This window comes from Idiotropiscis lumnitzeri, chromosome 8, assembly GCF_059441095.1.
Source record: "Idiotropiscis lumnitzeri isolate Australia: NSW breed Sydney's pygmy pipehorse chromosome 8, RoL_Ilum_1.0, whole genome shotgun sequence".
NCBI classification, from domain to species: domain Eukaryota; kingdom Metazoa; phylum Chordata; class Actinopteri; order Syngnathiformes; family Syngnathidae; genus Idiotropiscis; species Idiotropiscis lumnitzeri.
The window spans coordinates 19187289-19199315 of NC_142398.1; the positions used below are offsets into that span (position 1 = coordinate 19187289).

The 12027-nt window shown below is 41.5% G+C and overlaps 1 protein-coding gene across 6 annotated transcripts; it reads left to right on the forward strand.

The window, feature by feature from the left end:
- Positions 1 to 97: 97 nt before the first annotated feature.
- On the forward strand, positions 98 to 10519 carry LOC148332591 (spermatid perinuclear RNA-binding protein-like). 6 transcript variants are annotated; one of them, XM_088302921.1, is made up of 21 exons: positions 98 to 217; positions 639 to 763; positions 1040 to 1199; positions 1703 to 1814; positions 2344 to 2513; positions 2625 to 2793; positions 2910 to 3048; positions 4610 to 4701; positions 5055 to 5150; positions 5700 to 5811; positions 5883 to 5980; positions 6716 to 6824; positions 6916 to 7053; positions 7148 to 7338; positions 7415 to 7522; positions 7628 to 7759; positions 7835 to 7984; positions 8695 to 8821; positions 8913 to 8951; positions 9553 to 9921; positions 10033 to 10519. In XM_088302921.1, exons 3-21 carry the CDS (start codon positions 1099 to 1101, stop codon positions 10140 to 10142), a joined length of 2562 nt encoding a protein of 853 aa, XP_088159047.1. In that variant the 5' UTR covers positions 98 to 217; positions 639 to 763; positions 1040 to 1098; the 3' UTR covers positions 10143 to 10519. The 6 variants fall into 6 exon arrangements, with proteins under 6 accessions (XP_088159047.1, XP_088159044.1, XP_088159041.1 ...); XM_088302918.1 differs by having other exon boundaries at positions 99 to 217; positions 1681 to 1814; positions 2326 to 2513; XM_088302915.1 differs by having other exon boundaries at positions 99 to 217; positions 2326 to 2513.
- Positions 10520 to 12027: the final 1508 nt, after the last annotated feature.

The window sequence follows — 12027 nt, forward strand, 5'->3', positions numbered from 1 at the left end:
TTAATATTTTACTGTGTGCCCTGCGATTGGCGGGCAAACAATTTAGGATGTACCCCGCCTATTACACTGGGACAGGCTCCAGCACGCCCGCGACCCGCATGAGGATCAACATTTTGGATGATGGATTCATGGATGGACGGACGGATGGACTTTGCAACCGGACCTTCCACTTAAAAGGGTTGTTCTAGTGACCTTTACCTAGTCGGAATTGGTAAAGGTAAACTTCCCACTTTTCTTGAATGCAGCATCAGGACAGCCTTGGCTACCATTTATGTTCGTTGTAATATTCCGCCAGTTTGAGGCCACGCGTCATTTTATTGAGATTAATTTGTTTGATCTAATCTGTTGTAAATAGAACGCTGTTTGTTTTCGCTATCATAAATGTGTGACAACCACTACAGGTCACCTTTATCCGAAATAGTGGAGACGCAACCAAATGTGTTCTACAATAAGAGACGCTCCATCTGGAACGTATAGGCCATGGGATGGTAGTTGTCTTCTTTTGTATTTTCTTCCTGTCATTTGGTCGGAGCACTCGCCGGTTATTTGCTCCGAACGTGTCAAATTGCGATGTTGTTGGCAGCAATGTTGTCGACAATATCGTAAAAATGGCAATCTCTCCTTTTACACTGTTTCAGACAAGTGCGCTGGTCGGTGACGTCAAATGTAAGCGACTCGTCATCAATCGCTAACGACGAAAAGGTAGCGACATTTCTGTCAGAAAGGTCGACATTAATAAACCCGATTTTCTTTTGTTGTGAAGGTAAGCCGTTTACACACCTAACAAGATGCAATTGTTTTTAAGAGCGTCAATTATGTAATGATAAATGAAAGTATTTTATAGCGACTTAACTACGATAGCCGTGATCACAATTAGCCCGCTAACCATCAACACCAGTGCTACTAACGTTAGCCTAGCACGTTTCTAAGTATAATATTTATTTGGAGTATGCCTTTAATCAAACAAACACATACGTAAGAATTGTTTGTATTTGCACAACAATTATACTACCAAACCACTACTGCCTTTCGAATAAAGGAAGAAGAGTTTTCAAACGCAGGTGGCCGAGGTAGCTTCGATTCGTGAGACGTGATAGCATGGCGGCCAGATGGGACGAACACCAGGCTTATGACGAGCTTCTGCACTGGGACAACCTCATCCAACAAGGCCACCGGCTATTACCGCACGAATTTGACAGGTACACTCGTGTGTGCGCGCGTGCGCGTGAAAAATGTCACAGTTGCGCATGGAGATTGTCATCAATACATTCAAACGCACTACCCCCTTAGGGGCTCACCATTCATTACCTCGACTATAATGCTGCATTTCAAAAAGATGGAAAGTTGGACTTTTTCGACCGCTGACCAGGAAAAGTCCCCTAGAACCTAGAGGTCTAAGTTGCGAAGTCGGTGACCCCCATTCCTTTATTTATACAAGTAAAGCAAATTATGAAGGAAAATTTACCTGAGGTCAAAATGTGTTGTTGAACAAAACAAGCAACAATTCATTGCGATCAGCCATTTTTGTTGTTTATCTGGAACGCTTTGAGATTGCAACTGGTACAATCCGGGTGGGATGAATCCAACTTTCCACTTGACCAACATATTGCAACCATATTGACTGTGTACTGATTGTGAAGCTCATCTCTGCAAAATATGTGCATATTCTTGTTTTATCAGCTCTCTCATCTCCATCTTGCAGATATGAGGATCTGCGTTACTGGTACGACTGCCGATGTTATGAGGAGGAGCTGAGAAATTACCACGACTACATTTCTACAATGGAGACAGTTGATGATAATCACTATAATAAGGTTCCTCTTTTACTTGTCACCTCAAAGACTTAATGAGCCCAAATCTTAAGTTATAGCTATTCATTCTGCTTCCTCAAAATTGTTAATTTACTTAATAATGGAAGAGTGTTGTCCTTCTGCTAGTTCGAAACCTGGTGCATCGTCCATCGCTTGCGCTGTGAAGATTTTTACAATTTAATTATCAAAAATGCATCAATTAGTACATATGAAATTGTGAATATGGTTCAGCGTTATTGTCAAGCAAGGCCGTCTTGGTGTGGAGCGGGGCTACAACAGTATTTGTGACTATTTGGCCGAGGATCTTTTTCCCCTCGTTTTTAGTCAACCGGCATTGGCTGCAGCTTCCTATTGACTCAGAAGGGGAAAAGTGGTTTATAAAAGAAACTAATAAATAGATAGGCAAGTTGATGCTAGATAATAATTCATTTATTTTGAGTTGCACAAAATGTTTATGTATCGCCCCCCCCCCCTCCCGCTATGCATTACCAACTACCCCTTTTCCTAACCAAAGGTCGCTTCGCACAACCAGATACACTCGGGGCCAAACGATCGCCGTGTGATGGCCAAACACTCTGAAATCTACCCCTCAGCAGAGGAGCTAGAGGCGGTGCAGACAATTGTCTCTCATGTGGAGTGTGCATTAAAGGGTGTATCTGAGAAAATGGATGCCCCGAATAAAGGAACTCAAGAGGCCAAAAGGTAAGTTACCCCAATGCTATATTCCCAATTGGAACACGATGGCATTAATCCTCTGCGCACTAGTGTTAATCCTTGTTTTTTTTACTTTTCCCCCCTTTAATTTGTTGAAAGTGCTAACGCACAAAATCATGCAATGCATGGCATCATGAGAGTGGGCCTGCTGGCCAACGGACTTTTGCTCAAAGGAGACTTGAACCTGGAACTGGTGCTGCTTTGTCACAACAAGCCAACCATCACGATGCTAAACGAGGTGGCTGAGAGGCTACGAGCCCAGTTAGAGGTACAAGAGCAGCAACATGGATGAACAGCTTTTTAATTACTTCCTCATTAAATCATCATTAGATGCATAGAGCTGTTAAAATGAATTTGATTTTGGCTTGTTCCTCTTTGCAACAGATTGAGTCAGCCGGCTTGTACACCGTGAGCCCTTGTCCAAAGGATGCAGCCATCATGGTGGAAAGCACCAAAGCGTTGGCTCTAACGCTCACCCTCCATCTCACATCTCCTCAAGTCAGGGTGGAGGCTCAAGAAGAGAGTGAGTGTGCACTAGAGAAGTTCTACCACAGGTCCGTTGGGTGTGTGCATATCCTGGACTGCCCCACTGACATAGGAATTCAAACACCACCCAAGTTGTAAATGTTAGACATGTTATTGACAATGCCTCAGTTCTTTATTTAAAAAAAAAAAAGCATCTGGGGGGGAAAAAAAAAACTTAGTTGGAAAGTCAAAAGTCTTCCGAGCGCGTTCTGCATGTCCTTGATGCTGAAGGTGTGCATCTGCGCTCACTGCAGCAAAACTGATCATCAAAGTTCAACCCTTTTAGTTTTGGTAGTGCATTAGCTATGCGAAGCATGGATCTGATTTATTGTTGAAGTTTAAAATTTGGGTGAATTGTTTGGACTAGTCTGAGAGCTGAAGCCTTACGCAAGGAGACATTCTATAGTCCTGGCACAGTTTATGAAATAGGGCTGCACTTTGAACTGTTCTTGCAGTTATAAGTTAGGAGTAGTAATATGGTGTCCTGCTCGTGATTAAAAAATAATAAATAAATAAATCATATGATTTAACTCCTGTTTGTATGGTGACTAAACAGACCAAGACTGACGCCAATCAGTTGCTCATTCATCTTTGGCACCCCATGTGGCCTACAATGCAATATCAATTCCTATTTTACTTGAGACTTTAAATGTAAATGTAAATGTAGATGTGTGAAAACGAATGTGTTTATGCATGTTAGAAATTGGCAACCAACTGCCAAAAAAAAAAAATGGATATGTTTACCATCTCTCAGGAAATCAGTTTCCATAGTGACCAAAAACTGTTAAATTCTTTTGCCCATGTGAAGAAATTTTGTAGCTTTAAAATAAACTATTTTACATAAGACATGGAAAGTGTTGCACAACTTGGTGCTGTGTAGGGTGAAAAGAAAACTTCTTTCAGGGTACATCATAAAGAAATGGTGGATTTTGCGTGAGGTATGTCATCTGTGATTGTATTTCTAGGTTTACAAAGAAACATTTTTTACTAGAGGTAACTCCCATTTTAGCAGTCCTACACTGTTTTGTGTCCTTGGATTTACTTGCCGGTTGTGTGAAATTTTTTTTTTTCTTCTTTTTTTTTTGTGTAGGCATTGAGCCACAGTGTTTACTAAACAAAGACCAGGTAGCGTCCAAAGTGAGTCCTGCCATCAGTTTTGCTGCAGAGTAGAGCAGACGTGGAGGTTTTGCTTGTGCCTTACAACTGATTGACTTGTAGTTTGTCAAGTATTTTTTTTTTTAGGACGGCTGGACCTTTGACCAACTGGACATGCTGTCTCAGGATGGGGGGAAAGCAGCCCACCCATGCCACTGAGCTAAGGGAAGGGGGTCTTTGAAGCAATTTTACAACGGAAACATAGTCTGCGTGTCAAAATGGCCCAATTCTAATGGCAGTGTTGTGATAAGTGACCATTTCACTCAAAGATGTTCTTATGGCTATTAGACCTCCTTTCCCCGCTGCTCCGGGTTTGTGGAAGGCTGCTGCTCCCTAAGCTGCAAGACAGAATCAACCCCCTTGGTCAAACTGTACCTTTTCTGCTTACTCCACCTCGTCAATAGAATCGCAAACAGACAACGATCTGACGGATGTTCTGGACAGACAGAAATGCCTAAGTTCCTTGGCGTCTCTCCGCCACGCCAAGTGGTTCCAGGTTTGCATTCACGTCATTATTTGTACGTAACGTTCAACTGTATCTTTGAATGCCTTTGATTTTCTCTCCGCAAGGAGAAAAACAAACATTTTGAGTGTCAGTTGTTGTATTCGATCATCTTAAAAGTGTCGCTTTGACTAGTTGAAGTGATGAGACATGAACTGCTCCTTCATACCAAATTACAGACCAAGCTGTTCCTTTTTTTTTTTTTTTTTTAAATCACAACTGTCAGCGCATCCTAACCTTACCGTTCATACGCGGTGGTTTTTCCTCACCTCTCTGTGCTTTGCTCTTGGTCTTGAAAGAATGGAGATGATGCAGCTTTAACTCAACTACCTTATTTGTGTCTCCAGGCCAAAGTCAATAACCTGAAGTCTGGTGTTGTTGTGATTCGGGTCTTGAGGGATTTGTGTATCCGCGTTCCTACTTGGGCACCTCTCTCAGGATGGGTAAGCACACTTCGGAATATATATATATAGTTAAGTTCAATGCCTTATAGAAGTATTTCCCCGCCTGCATTTATTTTTAAACTATTTTACATTAAACACGATACCGTAATTGAAATTATTATTATTTTACTTAATAATCCTAATTTTCTTTAATGGATTTGGACAAAGTAGTATTTAAAATGTGAAGTGATATCAATCTTGTATGTATTGGAATGTAATTCGTAAATTAAAATGGAAAACAAATTGGCAAGTGCACATGCTGTATTGTGTTCACTCACAATGAAAGTCCCTAAAAAGCACTGATGTGACCAATTATCTTAAAAAGTCACATAATTAGTGAAATTAAACCCACCTGTAGGCAGCCTGAAGCCATGTTTACATGGAGCCTGCTGGAATTTCTTTCCCACATCCCAGCTTGAGCCTATCCCAGCCGTCTACATTGTAGGCCCTACAAGCAATAGTTGAGCTCAAGTTTTAAGTTTTGGCGGAGGTCTTTGCTTTGAGTGTTTGTGTTTACATTGTGTGGTTCTCTGCTCTGTTCCTCCACAGCCTCTTGAGTTGCTTGCAGAGAAGGCCATCAGTACATCTGAGAGGCCACTGGGCCCAGGCGAGGCTTTCCGTAGGGTTCTTGAGTGCCTTGCTTCTGGAATCCTCCTGGCTGGTAAGCCAGGAATATTTCTTGTGACATCACGAGAATAAAGTTGGCTGTGCTAATTTTGACTTTGTGCGCAGACGGTCCTGGAATTAAAGATCCCTGTGAGAGGGAACCTGTCGATGTCCTTGGAAGTCTTACCCTGCAACAGCGTGAAGACACAACTCAGAGTGCTCAGGTAAAATGAGCTTGCATATCGAGTTTGGCAAGTGTATGTTCATGCTAGGGATGTCCCGATGCAATCATGTGATTGGCCAATCACATGGTCGCCAATCATGGGATTTTCTTCTGAGCAGGGCAAAAAGTTCAGTTCAGAAATTTTAATGGTCACAAAATGACCAAATAATCAGATACTATAAAGATGTTGTGAAACGGAGCAGTAATAACTTCATTTTATACTCCACGATGTTAAGGTTTTTCTGGGGTCAATGACAGAATAGTGAGCGGGACAAGTAAAAGAGCCATACACACATGGACGTCGGCCTGTGCATTTCCTGTACGCTGCAGCAGTATGTTCCACGTATTAACGCTAGCTTAGCTCTCGACGTTACCTGGAAACGACTGATGAGACAAAGTATAGAAGTTGAACACGGACAAATGTGTCTGCATATTTGTTGTGAGAGTGAAATGTGAGTTAACCTGCCTGCCTACTTGCCCGTGTGCATGGGTATGTTTCAGTACAAAAAAACCCTCTGTTCTATACGGACCCCGCTAATAATTGGTTGTTACCTGAGCCCTTACTTGGATCTCATTTTTAGATGACAGCAATTGGCAAAATGCTCCTTCCATGACATTCGTTGGTGATTCGGTAATGACAGACTTAAAACCACAAACCAACGACTCTGACTCGGGTGCCAAAAAAAAGTGTGATTGGACATCCGTAATTCATGCTATCTGTTTTGTCTTTCTATAGCTGGCATTAAGACTGTGTGCCTTTGGAATGATGTACAAAGTTTTGGGCATTGAAGCAAAACCTGGCAGGCCTTGGAAAATGTTAGGAGCAAGTTCAAAAATCTTCCCAGGTATTTTGCTCTATTTTTCTAACAATTTATTTACAATTTGATCTCTTAATTTTGAATGTATGTTCATTGTATTTTTTTCTATTCAATCCAGCCCATGTAGACCAGGATGGACCCACTCCATCGGTCAAGAGATCCTACACAGAAATGGCAACAGGAAAGGATGGATCCTCATTAAATAGCAAGCAGAGGAAGTTCCTCAAATTCCAGAAGCGGTTTCCACGGAAGTCATGTAATCTATGACCCACTTTTCATGCACCATCATCATCATTTTAAAATGCTTTTTAGTCGGTAGGTAATTGACTAAAGTTCTGTGTTTCCTCTAGTGACAGAGGATTTGAGCATGAATGCTGTGATGCGTTTGAACCAGTACCGGCCGGGCCTGGACTACCGACTCACCTCTCAGACCGGTCCAGTCCACGAGCCGGTATTCGCCATGGCTGTAGACGTAAATGGGAAAACCTATGAGTCAACCGGGCCCTCGAAACGAGCAGCCAAGCTTAATGTAGCCACCAAGGCGAGTTTTGTTTAACGTAAAGAATGTAAAGGCAGCTCTCAGAAGCTAAACTCGTTGACTTATTTATATTTCATAGGTCCTGCAAGATCTCGGTCTTCCAACAGGCTCGGATTCCAAGACCGAGTCCAAAACAGACGATGGCCAAGAACTAACTTCTACAAGTGCTTCCACTGCATCGGATGATGTATGTTAGAACGCAAACTCTCCCGTGCTCTTTTCAAAATACATGTTCACTTAAATGACTGAAGGATTTTATTTTTTTTATATGCTGTTGATCTGTTATAAACAGAGCGCTCAGGGTCCAATCTTGACCAAGAATGGGAAGAACCCTGTTATGGAGTTGAATGAGAAAAGACGCAGTCTCAAGTATGAACTATCGGCCGAGACGGGTGGCTCTCATGAGAAGTGCTTTGTCATGGAGGTGATCACACACATTCCACGTTTGATGCTTAACAAGTCAACCGTGGGCCGTCACACGTGTGTCCCTGTCTGCCAGGTGGAAGTTGATGGACAGAAGTTCAAAGGGAGGGGGTCAAACAAAAAGGAGGCGAAGGCCTACGCTGCCCTCGCCGCTCTGGAGAAGCTGTTCCCAGAGACGCCTCTCATGCCCAAGAGAACGTCAAAGAAGCTGACTTACACTGACATGGTAAGTTGCAACCAACACACTAGAGTGGAGTACAAATTGAATTTTCCTTCGGGGATAAACTGTTCCGGCGTTGTCTAAATGAACAACAAAAAATTGTATACACGTATGAGGAAAAATAGCACTCAATATTTTTGTACTTACCAAAAACATTGTAAATTGTATTACAGTATTTGTCACACTGCAGGAATTAAATGCTCCTTCTGATATCCCTGGCCACTTGGAGGCAGCAGTGTAAAATACATGGACAATCTCTTCATAGCAGCCAGTCATATTGCAGCAACACGTGTCCTGCTTATAAATTCATTAGGGTTTGTTGTAATGTCTCAACTACAGTTTTCAGCAACTGATAACGATCATCGATTGTGATCAGCTCATACTGATCACATGGATTTGGTGTCAAATTTTCTATTTTGTAGATATACTACCGAATTAAATAAAATAATTTTTTTATTCTTCAAATCAATTGATCAGATTTGAACATTTCTGTCACTTTATTTTTCAAAAACTAGAAATTGAGTCAGAAATGAAGGTTGAAAATTGTTGTTGCTTTCACAACTTTCAGTAAATGTTTGAGAACCTAGGACACTAATTGTTGAAGCTTTGTAAACGGAATATATAAGCTGCAGCAACGCTTTAAAAAAATATATATATATTTATACAAACATCGACGTGCATTCATGTTGAATCATCAATGATTTTGTTTTGAACAGCACATCCCAGGCTTCGGCACTATTCGTGGCATCCCTTCAGATTCCGGAGCTCCTGACTGGGGCCCTGGCAGAGGCCGAGGGCGAGGCAGAGGTCGAGGCTATTCTTCAGTTCCCGTTTACAACAAGAGTAAGGAATTCTATGCTCTCCCTTTTCAAATATTCAGCACAGCTCATTTGTGAAGTGACTGATGGTGAAAATCTTCCCTTTATTTTAAAAGCCAACTACAGTTATGGAAGCAACTCCAGTAAAGGCTATCGTAAGTATATGCCATCCGTTTCCCCCCATTTTGTATTTTCTACCACTCAAGGTAACATTCTTACCACAGTGCTCTGCAAAGCGGTCATTTGTGATGCTACGTTAAATTGAACAAAACAGATCACTAATTATAGGGGTGTGCATCTCTCCACAAAAGACCATTCGATACGTTGAAAAGTGCAGTGCGAAACGATGTAAGGACAATTCAATCTGATCCCCAATTAAAGATTGTTCAATGCGTATATCGATGTATTTGTGGAACGATTCAGTTAAAAAAAAACAAGATTGTTTTTTAAGAGAGAAAAATGGCACTGTATTGTAAAATATTAAAAATGTCAAGAAATAAAGGCTCACACAATAATTATCTTAGTTTTATGCTTACTCTGAAAGTAAACCTATATTGAGTGTAAAAACTTGTAAGTCGGGTTCCTGGTATCTCATGGACCAACTGTATCAGAATCTCGCTCGTTATTCACAAATCAAACATGATAGCCCAAGCAATGGCTCATAAGTCTAAAACCTCTGATGTCGCGGCACCCGTAAATCAAGTTAGCATTATATTTGTTCCATGTTCTGCAAAGTGACTCTTTCCTTTCTTCCAGATAAATTGTACAGTGACAATGAAGCCGCAACCACAGTTCCCACCAAAGGCACAGGCACGGTTAATTCTGGCAGCACAGTAGGCAGTACTGGCTATGGCACATTTTACCCAGAGACAAGCGCCACCACCTTCTCCTCCCCACCCGTGTCCAGTACCAGCACCAATACCAGCACAAGCACAGCGGCAAGTTACAAGTCGATGCCCCCACCTGCTGACCAACAAAGTCCCTACAGTTATGGTTACGGTGATGAAAAGAAGAAAATGCTTACGCAAGGCCCGACGGAGGTTTCGGCAGCGGGTGGCACCTACTCCATGTACAGCACCGCTTACCCCAGCACAGCTGTGGGGACCCAAGTGTATAATAATTACGGTGGGTAATAAGGCTACCGATAGCCCTCTTACAACCTGTAGTCTCTGAATTCCATGCAGTATCCTGTGTTAGTGACTTTTTCCAAGTTGCTAATTTGATCTCCTGCCACAGGTTGGTCAAACCAGTCAAATTGGAGCAGTCAGCAGGGCTATGCCTCCTACCAGCCCTACACGGGACAGAACCAGACCTCATATCCTGGAAACAGTGGCACAAATTATTAGTCATGCTCATGTGCTGCTTTTCTCAGCTCACTGGGCCCACAGAGTTGTGAGTGTTCACCCTTGATGAGGATCCCCGGCACACCACTTGTGAAGAGAAAACTCTTTAAATGTCTCTCATACTGGAATGTTGTTTGTTTTGTCACCGCAAATCATGTTTGCGTTTGTTACAGCTTGGTCCCTGAAGTGTTTTTAAATATATAGATTACCGGTTCGGTATGTTTTTGTCATAGTTTTGATTGAAAGCTGTATTATAAGCTTATTACGCATGCATATGTCCATCTGATTCTTTATTCTACTGGCAGAAACTGTACCAAGCACTCTCTTAATAAATCACTTTCATTTAGAGCAAACGTCCTGCACGCCGGTGGCAGAATGAACCTACGCTGTTGTTTTATTGTTCTTCCCAGTTGTGGGTGGCGCTGAGGTTTAAGTTGAGCTTTCGCCTTTACCATGAGAAAAGCAGCTCGGCCTGTATTTCAGCTGAAAATGCCCAGCATAGCGCCACTGGAAGTGTTTTGCACAAGTTAAGAGACATGTGGCTTCTTCACACCGCGCCGCGTGCTAACAGGTCACAATGTTGATGTCACGTGGCCGACATGTCAAGTCTTGTTGGTAAAACATGGAAAGGAGAGAAGGTTCTAAAGTCCACTAGCAAAACAAAAATGAAAATACATCCTCTATTGCAGTTTCTTAGTCATGACCTGACAGTTGGTAAGCTGGACTTTACCCGCCTTGAATTTGTAAGAATGGGAGGTTTTCGATCACATGATCAGTGTTTTTGTTTATTTGCCGTGTTGGCTGTTGAGATTGGGAGGATTCTCTGTTCACACCGGTGCATGTCGTCACAAGAAAACTTCTTTGTATGGCGATAACTGTTTGCTGGTTTTTAGCTCAGCGCGAGAATGGAGATAGTTTGAAACTGAACTCGCTATGTTCTTAACAGACTTTCTATTTATATATGCTTTCCTATAATGTGACATTATTCTGATAAGTGCAGCATTTATTTAAAGCAAGGATGTCAAATATTTTTTAGTTGTAGGCTACCGAGAGGATCTTATTTACCCAAAAAATGTTCTGTTGGAAGCAATAAAAATGAAATGCGCATAAAAGCCATACAAGTCGTCTTTTTTTTTTTTTTTAATATAAATAATGATAGTGTAATAACAATGAAAGCAATAACACAAATGATCAGCATATGAAACTGTACATGGATGAAGGCACAAAGGGGATGATTGGAAAATTAACATGGTAAATTAAAATAATGAATAGAGACAAATGATGAAAATATTTTACATTGTTCCGTTGCATATTCAGTTCATAATCCTCCTGATCTTCACTGCAAACATAGCGGACGGACAAATACTCTGTGTGTGTGTGTGTGTGTGTGTATATATATATATATATATATATATATATAAATAAATATATGAGCTATATGTATCTTATATTTATAAAGCACATTTAAAAGACAACAGAAATTGACATGGAGATGCATTGGCTACGAATAGACCAAATAAAAACATGAAATATATATATAGATATAAGATTAAAAACAGAACATAAACAAACCATTATTTAAAGAAAAATGTACCTGGTGTAAAAAGTGAAGAGGGCAGTCATTCCAGAGCTTGAAAGGCCAAAGATTAAAAATGTGCCTGAAGGCCTGATTTGAAACTGCCGAGTGGGGGCTTGTCAAACAGGCAGAGGCAGCACATTCCACAACTTTGGGGCTGCTGCTGCAAAAGCCCGGACCAAATACTGCTGGAGGTACCGAGGACTTAAGAGCAGCCTTGGGGGGGGATTGCGCCTTTTCTGTTGCCGGTCCTTCCCAATGGAATGACCTCCCGTTAAATTTTAGGCAAATTAAATTTTGACTTTTAAAACT

Excerpts from the sequence above, each read along its gene's own strand:
- LOC148332591 (XM_088302915.1), top strand. The coding sequence starts at position 1,099 with ATGGCGGCCAGATGGGACGAACACCAGGCTTATGACGAGCTTCTGCAC. Across the intron at positions 7,054-7,147 it reads GCGGTTTCCACGGAAGTCAT|TGACAGAGGATTTGAGCATG; the intron begins GTAATCTATGAC and ends TGTTTCCTCTAG. Across the intron at positions 8,952-9,552 it reads CAACTCCAGTAAAGGCTATC|ATAAATTGTACAGTGACAAT; the intron begins GTAAGTATATGC and ends CCTTTCTTCCAG.